The sequence below is a fragment of the Hippoglossus stenolepis genome, chromosome 1, assembly GCF_022539355.2.
Source record: "Hippoglossus stenolepis isolate QCI-W04-F060 chromosome 1, HSTE1.2, whole genome shotgun sequence".
Classification (NCBI taxonomy): Eukaryota; Metazoa; Chordata; class Actinopteri; order Pleuronectiformes; family Pleuronectidae; genus Hippoglossus; species Hippoglossus stenolepis.
In genome coordinates, this window is record NC_061483.1 from 14,952,975 (window position 1) to 14,969,955 (window position 16,981).

At 42.5% G+C, this 16,981-nt stretch overlaps 1 protein-coding gene across 1 annotated transcript in view; it reads right to left on the minus strand.

The window, feature by feature from the left end:
• The window catches only part of phlpp2 (PH domain and leucine rich repeat protein phosphatase 2), a 36,102-nt gene that overhangs the window by 10,357 nt on the left and 8,764 nt on the right, over positions 1 to 16,981 (minus strand). Inside the window, exons 4-13 of the mRNA XM_047341064.1 lie at positions 16,489 to 16,502; positions 11,635 to 11,811; positions 10,305 to 10,430; positions 6,847 to 7,001; positions 5,109 to 5,255; positions 4,052 to 4,282; positions 1,956 to 2,158; positions 1,719 to 1,779; positions 913 to 1,008; positions 56 to 211 (exon numbers count right to left, since the gene is read on the minus strand). Coding sequence (XP_047197020.1) covers positions 56 to 211; positions 913 to 1,008; positions 1,719 to 1,779; positions 1,956 to 2,158; positions 4,052 to 4,282; positions 5,109 to 5,255; positions 6,847 to 7,001; positions 10,305 to 10,430; positions 11,635 to 11,811; positions 16,489 to 16,502 — 1,366 coding nt within the window. The remainder of the gene's footprint in view (positions 1 to 55; positions 212 to 912; positions 1,009 to 1,718; positions 1,780 to 1,955; positions 2,159 to 4,051; positions 4,283 to 5,108; positions 5,256 to 6,846; positions 7,002 to 10,304; positions 10,431 to 11,634; positions 11,812 to 16,488; positions 16,503 to 16,981) is intronic.

Here is a 16,981-nt window from a genome sequence, read left to right on the forward strand (position 1 = left end):
GAACGGAAAGGAAAAACGCAAAGAGAAAAGGGAGAAAAGGGGTTGGGAGACTCACTTTAAGGCTTTGTAAAAGAGACTCTCAGGGAGTTCAGCCAGCCTGTTGTGCTGGAGGTCCAGGGCTTCCAGAGGGACATGGTCAAGTAGGTCAGGCACTCTCTGCAAACGATTGTTCCCCGCCAGCAGCTTTCTCAAACTCAAGCTGTTGAGCAGTCTGTCCGAGGCCAGAAGAGACATTAGAGAGCATGATTAGGACAAGAACAAAAAGAACAGCGCCCCCCCCACAAAAAGGCAAAGAACCAAAGTACATCTTCTCCCAGTGCAGACTGGACCACTGTGAAGCAGAGGATGGATTTATCAGACATGGCAAAACATGCTAACTAATCCATCAATGACCTTTGCAGCTTGGCTACCCAAACAGACCAGCAGCCTTCTCTTCTCTCCTCAAACCCTCTCAGAAGTCATGAGGTGGAACAGTGCAGAGAGGAATATTATCTCATTTGCAAGAGCTTCTCACATGTCTTATTCAAATGCAAATGCCTCGGCTGAGAGCTGGCAGTGAGTGATGGCGAGTCTGAGCCAAGCACTACAGCAGGCCACGTTTTACTGCTGCGACCAGAAGACGGATACTGCTTTTCACAAATTGACTGATAAGAGCTGTTTTTTTGTCCCTTGTTCTTTCCATGATTCCACCACCATCACAAAATCTTCAACTGGGCATCGTGAAAAGCAGTTTGGCATTAGCGTGAGATATGAAAAAGCCCGACCATGTGTACTGAGACTCCTGATCTCCTGTTTCTGCACGGTATAGCCAGCTGTTTGGTACACAAGGCTGAATGAATTCATATTACACAACATAAGAAATAAAGCAGAGCAGAGAAGGTTCAGGACTAGTGAGAGAAAAAGGCCAATAACCTGGAAGGAAGCTCAGACAGGAGGTTGTGTGTGATGTCCAGCATCTCTATTTTCCTGCAGTCACACACCCAGTCCGGAAGGTACTCCAAAAGGTTCCTGTCTCAACACACACACACACACACACACAAGCGCACACACACATACAGATACACACACAAACCTCAAACTGAGCAGAGTTGGCATCTTGCATTTCACTGTACAGATGAGCAAACGATATTATAGTAAATAGGAGGCAAAAGGGTTACATTATTATAATATTAAATTATTGTGATTTTGTATGTTCACAAAAACATGGGAGGTTGAGTGGAAAAAGGAAATTCTACAGATATTTTCTACACCTGGCATCTGGTTCAAAAGCAGCTTGAGGCAAATATACGCATAATGAGCCCTGACATACTGTAGCATTTTCTACATAATTACACAGTAAACCTACAGTCACCCAGCTTTGAATACATACAATAAAATAAAGCAGCCGTTAATTCTGTGTATAAGGCAAACGTCTATACCAAGTCAATCCATTCTCAATTAGAAAGGAGGACTGTGGCTCATTATTATTATTATTATTATTATTATTATTATTATTATTATTATTATAATATTGTAGACAGGATTGTTCTTCTCCTTCAACATTACCACAAAAAAACAAGAGACACAACAGAGCTGAGGCGTCACTTCTTAAGAGTTTAACTATCAATTACACAATTAATCATTCAAATTTGGCTACACCATCTTTTAGATGACAAACTACTTTTATTAAAGCACAGAACTTCTGTTGAAAAAACAGATTATTCCCAACCAGAACTCACTGTGATAGCTCCATGTGTGTCAGCTGGTTAGGGACTGGATAGATGTTGACTGTGGTGAGGCCTGTGGACAGAGTAAAAGCGCAATCAGCAGCTCTACATCGGGACCATTTGTTTTTATGTGTGTGTGTGTGTGTGTTTATGAGATGCACGTATCACTGGGGAGAAAGGCCTGACACGCACAGTCAAACAAACAGTCGGGCCATAACAGCAGCGATTTGCCGCTCTTGTCTGACTCACGGTTGCTGCTGGCATGAAGCATGCGCAGTGTGAAACCGCTGAGCGTGAGTGTCACCAGCTGGTTGCGCTGGCAGTGCAGAGTCTCCAGGTTGCAGATGGAGCTCAGGTCTAACGTGGCCAAGCAGTTGTCCCGTAGGTCCAGCTGTGTCACCTGGCTCACCGCGTCCGGACTCTCACTCTTCACCCAGCGCAGCCCATTCAGCCTGGATTAACAGAGGAGGGCACAAGGGATTCAATATCATCGGTTATTACCGCAGGAGCAGAGGTGAACGCCTTTGAACGGAAAGTTAAGGTGACATCTAACAAAAGTTTCAGTGCAGGAAGTCCACTATGCAAACTGTATTTTTTATTTAACCATCTTCAGTGACAAATAGTCTAAATACGTGACTGGGAAGCAAATACAACTACTGTTTACTATAATAAATGTACTGTATTCTAAAATTCCCAGTGTGAACATATGAGTAAAACATATTTCAGGGGACCATGCACAGTCATAAAATTAATTTCACTGAATAACCTTAAAGCTATTTTTCATCTGCATATATCATCTGGTTTTCAGTACCCAGAAGCAAAAACACACATTTCTTTGCATAATTGAGCAAAATTACTGTCAGAAAAATCCACAAACTCTGTTATACTAGAGTTAATGTGAATTTGAAAATATTTACAAGTACACAATTACTCATTTAATGCTAATTACACACATTACTACCTCGGGTATGAAAATCTATTCGTGGCATCAAAGATTTTGTGTGTGTGTGTGTTTTTTTTTAATGACAGATGCATTGGGGGAAGCTTCTTTTAACTTTTTTTTTTCAGATTTGACTATTCAGCTCTAACAAAGAGTGTGAGTTTATGACTGTGCTCCACTGTGAGATCCGTGCTCTCCCTGACCTCATTCATCCCGTTAATAAACAACAATTTCTCTTTTTTTACGAGAGCTGCCAGGCCACTAATCCACCACAGACGCACCTTGCCCTCACAAATATCGCCTGCCACTGCCAAACCACAACTCCACTCCGAACCCTTTTCCTCCATCATTACCTACTGCAGAGGTTCCCTTGAGCAAGACACTTAGCCCCCAGTTGTTCCTAGGGAGCGGCTACCAAGCCAACAACTACATATGACTGAAGTTCTGGGCAGCTTCCAGGTGTGAGCATAGGTGTGAATCAAGGTAACGCAGAAAATAAAACCCATTTGGGGTCAGCAAACCTGGCATCTACCAAAACAAAGTAAAAAGGAGAGTGTTACAGGAGTGGTGGGGTACGTGACAGACGATCAGCATGTTTGTATGGGAGAGAGAGAGGTAGAGCGAGGCAAAGGGAGCTGTGGTTTCAGCGTTTAAAAATAAACTGTGGATCCCACGATTTAGTTTGCAGCATTAACTATCAGATGCTCATCTACACACACAAATTCTCTATATGCACACGCACAGCCCCTCTCTCTGGTAGGGGATGTGGAGATCGCTGAGAGGAGATGGCAGAATTTACAGGTTATCAATGAGGATGGAATTTTGGTTTGAAGAGGATAGCATCCCCCCCTTATCCCCCTCATCCCACTAAAACTCGCCTAATGGATATGAAGATGCATTCTCTATCTCTTCCTGGTTCTTATTTGTCACCTCTCGACTACCAGCGGTGAAGGCTGTCAGTAACAGTTTCACCTCATCATCGCTCCAAGAAAAGAAATCCCTCACCGTACTTTTCACCCTTGTTGTTTCTCAAAGGTATTATTTTCTGTATCAAAGCAACCTGTGTCTGCAGAGTAGACACCAACTGCTTCCTGTTTACACCAACATGCACAGTGCAAGTGATCGGTGATGTGTTTTCGGGTGTGATAGTATGGACAAGGTTTATTACTGATACAGAGCTTAAACGCCTGTGTGGACTGATATAGTTTTAAAAATTCAAAAGGTAGTATGGATGTTACATCCATACTACTTTTTGATACGGCCCAAATCACACATTTACCGTACATTATCCAGACAATGACATATGGGAATTTTGAGAGAAAAGAAATATGATTAGAAAAGAGAGAGACAGAGAGTATGAACTATACAGAGGTTGGGAGCTGTGTGTTTCGGGGCCGGGCCTCACCGGAGGTCGATGTTTTTCAGGTGGCTCATTATGGCCAGAGTACACAACTCCAGAGTCTCCACTCTGTTCCCAGCCATGGCCAACTTGTCCACTGCACTCAGCCTCTCCAGCACAGCAGGGATGTGGGAGAAGTTGTTGAAGGAGAGCCCCAGGCTGTTGAGCTGGGACAGGCCACCCAGCTCCTCGGGCAGGGAGCTGAGGTGGTTTCCATCCAAAGACAGAGTCTGCAGGCTACAAGACAAAAGGTCAAAACAGTCATGTTTTACTTACTTTTACTTCAAAGAGTGGACAAAATATCCGCTTTGTGGATACAGTCATTATCTGCAGGGAAACAGCCGACATCAAGTGGATACACAGCATGAAAATTAGAGCGATTTAGCATCCTGACTTAGTCTGATTGCATAACCCAATTTATTCTTTCACTGACTCCATAAAAAAAAATGTAAGGACATGAATTATATCCCAAAAAATAATCTGAGAGAACAAAATTCAAGATCAAGATCACAAAATATTGAAATAAAAAATATAATATTTTAGAAAAGAAGTTAAAGAATAAAAATGTTGATACCGAAGACATTTTCATTCTCTTCCTTAATTCTGAAAGAACACAGATAAGCTGAAATCCATTTTTTTATGTTTTCATGGTTGTTTCTCTTATGTTGGTTTGCACTGGAAATACTGGATTTTTGAGGGGTAAGCCATAATAAAGAAAAATGTAAATTTGTCAAATTATAATCAAATGATCATTATATTATAATTAAGTATGTTCACATTTTTGCTTAATGCAACTGTGGGGAATCTGTGTGACTGTATAGTTTCACATTTAAAACTTAACTCTCATTATATCTTCTAAAGGTGGCAACAATTGCAATGAATGCAGGGTTTCACTGTGTCTGTCTTTAGGATTCACCCCCTATGGCATCTATTGGTTTAGTTTTACATGTGCTGCTATAGTAACTTATTTAAATAGTGAAGTGTGTACTCTCCCAACGTATCTATTGTTTACTGTGTGAACTCTGCAGTGTGTACACGGTGAATGTGTCTCACTGTGTCGCACCTTTGAAGGTTGCCTATCTGTACTGGGACGACGTGGAGGTTATTGCAGGAGAGGTTGAGCTCGGTCAGGGTGAGGATCTCACACACACATTCAGGGAACACACCCAGACGGTTGTGAGACAAGTTCAGGCTCTTCAGCTGGGAAAACCTACACAAAGACAGAACAGCATGGAGGACCATAAGCATTTACAGGGTGACACCAAAGAAATCAGCAAAAACAAGGAACATCTCAACTTTTTCTGTTTTGTTTATTAAGGTTTGTTGCCAATTTCATTTTCTAAAAATAACATAAAGTAGTGCAATGATTCTGGAACGATTGCCCACAATCTGGAAACACTTTATTGTGATGTAGCATTGTCCTTGTGTCAAAGAAAATGTACATTTACAAAATGCAAAGCACTTTCTTTAACCCAACAGAAATCAAAGGCTGCTGTCTTGACTGTGGGAGTTTTGTGCTGTTATTTGTGCTTCAGGCTTGCACCATGTTATTAAGACACTTAAAAAAAAAAAGCAGCAGGCAAGAAATGAGAGAGTTCACAATGGGAAAAGCATTAAAATTACCCCCACCGGTGCCTTAGTATTACTAGCAAATGATGGTTCTAGATTTAGACCAGCCAGTCGTACACTTTAGTGCCTCTAAGCCAACAAGAGGATCGGAAGCACTCTGCTGATGTGTGTTTGTTCGTCCAGAAAATGTATTGTCGCACCTGAGGTCTCGGCTGTTTCAAATGGTAACACAACCCAGTTCAGATGTGTGTAACATGCAGGAATGAGGTGATGAATGAGGTGGTGCAGTGCGTGTGCACAAGTCAGTCAGATCATCCATATTAATATTATATTTTATTCCTCTTGTTATCTCAGGTGCTGTGAGTGGTGGAAGTGGCTGCCACGAATCACAGCACGTTTCAAAGAACAGACCATTTCCTCTAATTCATGCTTCCTCTTACTAAATATGCAGACAAGCAGGAGGCAGCAACAGAGGGGTGCAAGACAGTTAGGTGTAAATCTTCTTCTTAGCAAGTTGCAGAATAGGTTCTGACATCATGTTATATATTCAGCAATACAACACACACATACACACACACCAAGCTCTACGGCTGGAGGGATACAACGGGGACTGGAGGGGTTGGAGATGATTAGCACTTAATCCGTCTACTGATGAATCCTACTTTCCAGTGCAGAACTGGACATGAAGCTGAATTGTTGTGTGGAACTCGTTTCCTTAAATGAGAAGAGATCATAAGCTGTGTGATGAGCCTGGTGGCCTGGTGCTATATAAAGGGCCTAACAAAAAGCATGTCATGGTGCAACACTGAAACAGCTGAAAGCTGGTGACCATAACTGTGGAAAACCTGCAGTGATACAGCAGATTTTCTGTAGCACTCTTTAAGAGCTCGAGAGCATGTGTTTACATTATCAGTGCAGGAAACAGATAAGCTGGAGCCAAAATGACAGAGGTCTGGAGATATCACAAAACATGGGATAATACAGCACTGACTTAATGAACAAATGTAAATATCTGCATAGCTCAGGCAAAGTTTGACTGGTTTGATTGATGAAAGCACAGTATCAGCTCCAGAGCAGCACCTGAAAACACAGTGAGAATTTTCTCTTGTGCAAAAACATATATTTCAGTAACACCAACCCTGTTGGCCTCAAGAACGAGATTCACTGATTCTGATGTTCCTGGGCTGAAGGACAATCTCCTTTGTTCCATTATGTCATGACGGTGTGATTACCTGGGGAGGTTGAGCAGCCCTCCAGGCCCCTGCAGGCTCATGAAGTTGTGTCGCAGGTTGAGGTGGGTGATGTCCTGACTGTAGAACAGATACTCAGGCACTGCTTCCAGACTGTAGCAGGAAAGGTCCACCATGCTGACTGTCTGAGACACCACCTACACACACACAAACACAAACACACACACACACACACACACACACACACACACACACACACACACACACACACACACACACACACACACACACACACACACACACACACACACACACAGTGAGTTACGAGGCTTTAGGTGCATGAAGCTACTACTCTCATTTTCTGTTTTGTGTGTCAGCATCACATCCTCCATATCATCACATCACAGAAATCCTCCAGCTTCACTGATGTGTGCACATGTCCTGTAAACGTCTTCTGAGACGACTGTTGCAACAGTGCATGTAGAGCAAATCACAATTAAGATGGTACCCTGATGGTAAAGCTGCAGAATTACAAATGCATACATACATATTTCTGAACTGGTGCAACTAAAAATGAGGTAAAAGAATTTCCCAAAAGTAAGAGCTATGACACTCAAGTTGACTTTGGCTTACATCTGCAGCTTTGCTCAACAGTTAACCATTAGCTATGCTATCAGTGTAAAACCCAATCAAATCCAATCAAGAAAGACCGCAGCACTCATTTCCTTCTTTACCTTTGACCAACACAGGCAAGAGCCACACTAACACTACGTGCCTTGTGGTGAACTCCAACCCGACATACACCAGTAGTTTCCACTGTTTAAAGAGTCTTTATCTCAAGTGAGTTGAAACGACAGAGAGTGAGAGCAACTACACTGGCCTCAGATTATGCAAAAATTCAGCCGCTTTGCTAAGAAACTCACTCACTCACACTTCAGACAGACAAAGCCACAGTTTCCAGGCCATTAAAGTTCATCTTCCACAGGGAACACAGTGATTGTGAATTAAAAGACTAACTCTAATTAATGGTCATTACAGTCTGGCATTTGCAAACGTGCAGACATACTTGCATTGAGATTCCAGCCTAAATCATCAGGTTTGTTTGTTTTTAAAACTCTTTTTTTCCAGAGGACTTGATATGAGGTCATGGTCATTTTGAAGGTTTTAGTTTGTCGTGTTGTTGAGTTGTACTGTGTGAGGCTTGAAAAAAATTGTTTAAAGAAAATGCAGGGTGCACAATGTTCTCGCATTGGGCCGCAGTAACATGTGCGATTGTGCTTGTTGTGGCACAGTTCAAGTCTCAGATATGACTGTCTGAGAACAGTCTCCTCCATTAACTACAGGACTGCACACTGTGCAGCAACGCAGAAAATGGGACTGCCGCTCAGCAGAGCGTGACATCACATCACTGCTTTAGAGACGACAAAGACTAAATCCGCTCATCTCTCACAACAACGACTGATCTGCCAGCCACTTTAAAAATCATCTCCTCTTTAAAAGGAGTAATTAAGTGATGCGAGAGTGGGCGATGGACACAGGCTGACGGAGAAGAGGTAGAAGGAAAACAGGACAGATATGCGGTTTTGGACGATTTGCATTGCAATTAAACAATGCGAAACCCTTTGAAGAAATGTGATAGAGGACGTCGACAAGTAGAGACCACGTCCATCAAAAATAACGGCTCTGTTGGAAGGGAATTAAATGGCACTAATGGAGCTTCAGTGATTCTCCAGTCTACACATACAACAGTGCTGTTCCCTGCAGAGCCAAGGAACCAGGGCAGTCGTGTTTTGTGCGGTTAACAAACTTGTACAATTAGCACCACTGACCAGCATTCTTGTCTGCATAGTGATGTGTATTCTGGTTTATATACTGTCAGGGTTTTGGATTTTATTGACAATCCTTACAAATATCTGGATGGCACAGTGACGCAGGGGTTAGGACTGAGGCCTTAAAGCACTATCTTCCTCCCACAGTCCAAAACCATTAAGATTGGTTTTAGGTTGATTGGAGACTCTAAATTGTCCATATGTGTGAATGGTTGTTTGTCCCTGTATGTTGGTCCTGTGATATGGTTAGGGTTAGGGTGGGTTAGGGTTAGGGTTAGGGTTGGGGGTTATGGTGAACTGTGCCCCACCTCTCCAGCCCCCCGCAACCCTCAAAAGGGTAAGCGGTAAAGATAATGGATGGACAGATGGACTTAAAAATAGGTCAACAGCACTGTTCACAAACCGCTCAACTGGCCACTAGTGTCATTTCGTCTAAGTTATCAAGTCCGGTCAGGTAGCACTTGATTGACACCTCCTGTCCCGTTTGTTGTCACGCTGAAAATCTCCTGATGAGGCCACTGACAGAAACATTCAAAAGATGAAGCAGTAGTTCAGCTTTCTCTTTGCAGTTTGACCTTTTAAACACTGAGGAGGGTGTCATGTCGGCAATTTGGTCTGATGGTTCCTGGAAAATGAGTTACACAATACAGATCCTTCACTGAATTACTTTCCAACACACACACTGATGTGTAGTTAGGTCTAATGAATGAAAATTAAATGAATCTACCGGACTGAATTTCACACATTCTGATTTCCTATAAATATAAATGCTGATATGCTGCTCTATATAATGTATCTCTGTACGCTCCAGTATTCAGTCTCACCCTTCGTGCTCATTTTTCAGGCACAAATGCACTTGCTGATTTGCTCTCTTTCTCTCTTAAACACACACACACACACACGCACAATTTATGCAATGTAGCATAAACAGTGGCCCAAATCCACCAAAAACCTTCATCAGTCATCATCCCCAGTCTCCATAGAAACCTCTCAGAAGAGTCGCAGCCTTAACAGAGAGTGCTTACAGGCAACTCTAACCCAGTAATCCATACCACCATGGTAGAGAGAGATCCTGGATTTAGCATGAATCTGCAACTAATTGGATTTTCTTTTTTTATGTTGGCTCGCTCCTTCCACAGCGAACTGTACGCCGGCTCTGCCTCAGCGGAGCCGCTCATAGAGGCCGCTCGGGCTACAGGAAGGAGCTGCAGCACAATGGCCAATAATTAGGATATTAGAGACAAAGCGAGCTAAGCAGAAGAGACACAGAGGAGCTGAAGACCTGGAAAAATGATCTGAAAGACACAAAATACAACACAAATACATGTACACAACTGTGTCATTTAGAATCTTCTAATCTACAGTGACATGTACTGTTGAATAAAAACACTACTGTTGAGGGGAAAAAAATGTCCTCTACGAGTAGTGTAAAAGGTAAACTGTGTGAATACAGGTGAGATTTCATCTCTGGGGAGCCAATCAGATGCACCCAGACAAGCGGTTTCTGATTGGACGACTCACAAGGCAGGAGGCAACTATGCTCCCAGCATCTAATCTGTGATTAAGTACAACAAGACCAGAGGGGCCGACTGGAAACAAACAAACTGTTGCTAAGAGAAAACACAGACAACAAACACACACAGTAACCCACACACTCTGTCTCTTGCTTACTTTGGACGCCTGTCGATGCCATCGCTGGTAGTCTGCCAGTGTGTCAAAATTGACAAAGTACGTCTGGGCCTGTGATCCAGCTGAGCTAAACATCAGACAGTGTAGCCTCCGTTTCACCTCCTCCACCTCAATACAAAGACAATACACAGATTCAAGGAGGAGCAACACTGAGAGAGACCGCACAAATGGAAGATGACCATTATCATTAATCATTATTACACTGACTGAGAAATACAGATAGATAGATAGATAGATAGATCGATATACTGTATATATCAATCTATGTTGTTTCAATATTCATTTTTTTATGTTGGATGTGCTGAAATTGACATTAATATCAACTTTTACTGAACCTGTCACTGTCTTACTCCATTTCAGTGATTGAGTTCCTAAATTTGCTAAAGGACCCCAGGAGAATATGTGCAAAAGGGTTCAGTGCAGCTGTGTGATAATATTGTAGAAGAGTGTGAAGTAAACAGTGAAAAATCTGCAAATTCACGAGTGGAGTGAGTAAGCAAAATGTGACTTTGAAAATCACATCAGCACAGACATTTAGGCTGCATCATTTTTTGTAAAATTGTTTCATTATTTAATGTGCACACATATTTTCCTCTACGTTGGTCAGACTCATGATGGATGGATAAACATGATGAAAATTGTAGAACAAAACGTACAGACCTGGCCCTTACATTACCCACAATGCAACCCGATCGACAACAGTTTAGGTAGCCTCAAGCCACTAATCTCAGGTAGAGATGAGGAGTGGGCTTTAGAGGGCAGGTAACTTCCTCCCCCCTCTTACTGATGCCACACAGATTTGTTATCATCTTCAAATTTGTAGTTTTTCGCTCTAACCAACACTGACTCAAGCTGCATAACTTGGGGAAAAGCTACGTCTGGAGCCACAAAACACTTTTAGGCCTTTTTTGACTTATTTAAAGCCTCAGCTTGGTTTAGATGTGGGATCCAATGTTTTCAACAAAATATTTTCAAAGACCAAGAGGTTAAAGATTTTCATTAAAACCAAACACTTGCTCTATTATCTACCCCTTGAGGATTCAAGGTGATTAGTTAATTCAGCAGCTGTATTTTCTCGGGTTAGAAGGACAAATACTGTGCGGCCTAAACAGCCTAAAAGATTGCGGTGTGTTTCTTTGGATGACGTAGCTCCCCATGTGAAGTGCTGCATCATCTTTTTAACTCCATCCAGCTGTTCAACCCAGCTGTGTTGTTGTAGGGGAACTACACTGAAACATGGTCCCTACCCCGGGGGAAAGTGAAAGGTCAACACCTTGTCAGTTTGTCTGAACGCCAAAAACTGATCTCTCACCTTCCCCCCCACCAGGGGTAAGATGTGCAACTTCCCAGTCAGGCTGTCTTTCACGGAGGCCACGATCAGACAGGTGCCACAGAGGATGACCTTCCGCTCCGCCCACTTGTGCAGCTGTGTCTTGCCCTTCCTGACGCTGAACACGCCTTTCAGCAGAGTGCGCTCCTGCTGGTCGCCCTCCTCCTCGATGCTCTGACTCTGAAGCAAAGAGTCCATCATCCACACTTTTATGCAAATTAATGGAAAATGTTCTGCAGTGGAAGATGAAGGGGTTTCAGAAAATGAAGTCATGTAGAAACTCACAGGTCAGAATGATATCACCCATAGCGTGGTTGACTCATTAACGTAGTAATTCTAGGAACTGGTCTGACATCAGCATCGAAGTGTTCTTTCTGCCCCCTCCTCCTTAAACTCTCCTTCTGGATCCTCTACATCTGGATACATCTCACTGCAGAATAATTGGTTTGACCTGATAATGAGACGGTTTATCCATTAAACTCCATTATTCAAAATCCAATCAATTAAAGCAACATTAGCGCTGCTGCACAAGATATTTGGGTCATTTTGTTGCATAAAGCTCGACTCAGCCGACTGTTTCACTATGAATCTAAAGTATTTCAACGCTTATCAGTGTGCAAACATTGAATTATTTGTGGCCACCACCACCTAATGATATTCTATTTTTTTTAATAAACATTTATTTCATTGTGAAGCTACATACATTGATTCACTCGGCCCTTCCTGCATGGCTCTGCTCTCTCCTTTAGTCCTTCTCATCCCAAAAGACACACACACACACACACACACACACACACACACACACACACACACACACACACACACACACACACACACACACACACACACACACACACACACACACACACACACACACACACACACACACACACACACACAGAGTGTTGCATCCAAATCCAATCCAATGGGACCGATTCTTCAGAGATAAAAAAAACAAGAACAACAAAACCCTGAAAAGGCCACCGTACTGCTCCTGTGTCGGGGCTTACAGACACTTGGATGACACCACAGGAGCAGTGTGGAGGCTTGCTATGTTTCTTTTCTGTTGTTTTTTTACGTGGTCACCAGTTACTTTAATTGTCACCCACCCCCCATCAGCATAGTGGTGAGTAGATAATGAGGGAGTCTTCATTTTTTGGGGTGAGCTATTACTTTAATCTTCACTCTTTTCAATTAAATGATGGCAACTTGCACAACACGCAGGCTCAGCTGGCCCATGCTGAAGGACACACCTGGCATGAGCTGCTGTCTCTGCCAGTTTTCAAGTACACTCAGGTTAATGGCAGGTCGGATGAGCACAAAGGAGACACAGCCTCAACCTTGTGTCCTCTGTTGTTAAATGTTCCTCAGAACAGCCTATGCTGCCTCCCACTCATTGGCAATCTGCTCTCTTTCTCTCCTCTCTCCCTCGATGTTGCTCTCTTCCCTTTCCCTTCACATCCAAATGAAATGAAAGCCTCCACATGTTTTTCTTCGACGGGGAAACGGACGATGAAGAAGCCAAGTGCTTCTCACAACAAACTGGCTCCCCCTGGCAGATCGATAACAGCGTCTGATCCTTGGGTGTCCCCCTGACTCAGAGGGGAAATTAGAGACACAAACCCTTGCAGCATCAATGCTGGGTAGTATACAGATATCTAAAAAGGGGAAACACCTGGACTGTGTGTCAGTACTTCAAAATCAAGCAAAACACAGAAAAATGTCAAGTACCAAACGTTGGCATTGAATTCTTGCTCATACTCTTCTTTATTTAACCAAAAAAGTTAATATTTAATTGATTTAACATGACCAGTTCTAGAGGGTTATGTATTTGGGCAAAGGTCTGTTTATTTTCAGCTATCAGATTCCAAAACTCAGATGTTTTAATCACCCTTTCCTGTGTATCATAGGGAAAATCTGAGGAGTCATCATTACCATCGTTTATACTGATTTTTAAACCCATTCAATGAATCCACACATACCGCCCTTCTCCAGAATACAGCCGACAGCTGAAAGCTTAAGTTATAATAAACCAAATATAATATATTCATTAAAACAAGTAATTATGCAAAACACTCGCCCACTGCTGCGCGTACATCAATAAACTCATCATCGCGCGCCCACTCGCTACGAGCGGACACAGGTCTACAGGATCCCCTGGCCGGCTTCACAGCACATCACCAGCAACAAGTCCACTCCACACCAGGCCTCGATATGCTGTCCAAGGTCTTAAATACAGGATACCACCTCACAGTCTGATCCACCTTATCGATGTGCTGAACAGCTTTACTGCAAGAGACGGTTATAAAACAGCCCTAAAATCAGCTAGAAGTGGTTTGGTTAAATAATTCAGACCCTTGAATTCTATCATAATATCTTAATCTACAAGCTATAAACTCTATATATAATCGTTATAGCAATAAATAGCTCACCATTGTGATGATGTCTTCATGTTGACATATGGTTCCCTTTGTATAAGTATGTATGTGTTCTTCTTCCCATAGCATGCCCACAAATCTGATGCTATATGGGTCACACGGCCTGTTGCCCTACTGCTATATTGACTGACTATTTGCTAATTTGCCAGGACAAACTTGTATAATAATACATCTTTTAATGCTCTACAGCATTAAATTGAACATCTGATGATGTTCATCTGCTGAGGAACATTGTTAAAAATCAATCCGGTAAAAAAATTATTGGGACAAAAAGGCTAAGGTAGCTTTTCAAAGATGTTTTTTTCATGTATTTTCCAAATCTGTTATTCAGGAGGGAGAGTCAATAACTTGTATGGTGCTGATTGTGCAACCTGTCCAAAGTCATTTTTTCCCTATGCACACAACATATTGCCTTTGCACTCCCATATCAATACAACCACTTGTCTGAAAACCAATAGCCCATTTATGTAAACAGGTCCCAGCCATAAAGAGCCAACTTCTAAAACAAACACAGACAATCCCTCAACGTCTACAGGGCTGTTAGTTGCTTGGGCAACAGCTTGCAAACTAAATCAAAGTCCAACGAGAATCTTTAAACTTCCATCATGTCTCCAGCAAACTGTAGCTGCTCTGCAGAAAACCAGCAAATCAATCCCATCCCACGGATAATGAATATTGGTGACTGGTCCAAATGGCTCCAAAGGGGTTAAGTGACATGGCCGTAGATTATGTGCAAAAATGTTTTCTGTAAATGCAGTGGGAATCTGAGGGAGAGGCCGGGTTGCCTCCATTAAACAAATCATCAAGCTGCGGCAAATGTCCTCCTCGGAGGAAGCTGCCAATCCACAGGGACAGTGTGACAAGTGACAGATCAGAGAGTTGGTACGACTTCATATCTCTCAAGTGTGGCAGCAGCTTTCGCTCGCCTGCAATCTGAGTGACATCCCGCTTCACAAGGCAATTCCAGATTAGCAACAAGCTTGCGACAGGTCAAGTCCTGCTCCCTTTTCCTTGAAGAACGAAAATGGACAGAGAAACAGAAGGAGGGATGGACATGGATGGAAGGAATAAAGGAACTAGGAGTGATTTGAAAGACGATGAAAAGTAAGAGAGGAAGTGAACTGAGGAACTTGAAGAGGGTGGAGGAGTAAAGAGGATTTGGTCAAACAGAAACAATTTGTCAAATAGATCATTACAGAAGAATAAAAGTGAGGTCACTCTGGGTCTTTACATCTATAACTGTAACTATGAAGTGATATCACTTCTGCTCTCTTCATAGATAGAGCAGCAAAAACGTATCGATTATCTAATGTTGACTAACAGAAAATTGACTATTTTGAAAACAAAGAAATCTTTTAAGTCATTTTTCAAGCACATATTTAATGTTTTTTTTAGCTCTGATAAACTGTGATAAAGACCTTGATTAAGTTTGTTGATGATTTATAGACCTTAAAAATTAATTGAGAAAATAGTCTGCACCTGAATCGATTAATGTCAAAATTGTGATATAAAGTAATTGTTGGTTGTAGCTCTAATTCAAATGATAAAGAACAGTAGGTGTCTATAATTCAGAACGGCCGTTGATCAGCTGCGCGGCGGCATGCATAATATATTTCGGCAAAATCCCTTTTCAAAGCACGTCTGTGCACTCAGTCAGTATCAAGACAGAGTTAGCACCACTCTGTTCAAAGTATCTGTTCTCCTGAAAACCACTTAAGAGTAAATGAACGCTGCAAAATGCTTCATTGAAAATGATTTGTCATTATAGGGAGGATCAGGAAAATTACTTTTTCCCCAAAACTATAAAAAAAATTGGCCATTTTGAGAGACTGGAGGGTGTTTACTCTCTTTTATTTGTTTTTAATCACATATTCGAGTATTTCAATTATTGCAACTGTTGAACACTCAGCTGAACACTCATCCCTGTATCCCAGAGCTTTATGTCTTGCACAGTTCCGTAGCCGGCGTTAGCATGCAGTAGGGGGTCAGTGGATGGAGGCGGAACCATGGTCGGATTTGACTCAGAACAGCAAGCTCTTTTTGGCAACAAATTCAAATTCAACCCACCACCCAGATGCCTCCTCTTGGTGGTCTGTGTTTACCTCCATTTGAAAAAACTCTTTGTGCTAGAGACTCAATACTGATATCGAATATGGAGAGCCTGCACTGCGCAGAGCAACAGATGGAAGACACAAAAAAGAAGACTGCCTGTGAATACAGATAAAACAGACCATTAAAACGATGAATGTCTCTCAGCAGCAGTAAACCATCTGACTTGAAAACTGACCAAGAGTCTGGAGACAGTCTGCCAGTTTGAAATGGCAAACAGGAAATCCTCCACAGAAACAGAACTCCATCACAAAAACATCATTTTATGGAGGAGCTGGCAGGAAACCACGGAGAGCCCTCTCTCTGCAGAGCTCCCTTGCTCGGGGCGATTCTGTGGGAACCCAGATCTGAATAGAAATTCATTTTTCTCCTACACTTCATTCTGACTGCTTCTCCACTTTTTTCTCCCTGTGAACCAATTCCTTCTCCCTTCCAAGCGTAAAATGAAGAAGCAAACTTGGTGCTGGGTTATCCTGTTCCTCCAGGACATGATTATTACGATGAACCACTGGGCCTCAGAGTTTAAAACGTGACTCCGCCATCCATGTCATAACATCTTAGGACATCCAAATGCCTCGTTTAGGTTTAATTTCCGCTGGTAAATCAGCATGGGCCAAATCAATAACTCATTAGGTGACTTCAGGCTGCTGGTAGATGGCTTCCTTCTGCTCTGACACGGGGCCTGACATGAGCTGTGCACAGCAGCTTCAGCTCTCCGAGCTCAGAGACAAAGATGTAAGAGCGAGATCACCCAGGCAGAGGTGGACTGGGGCCCGGTGGAC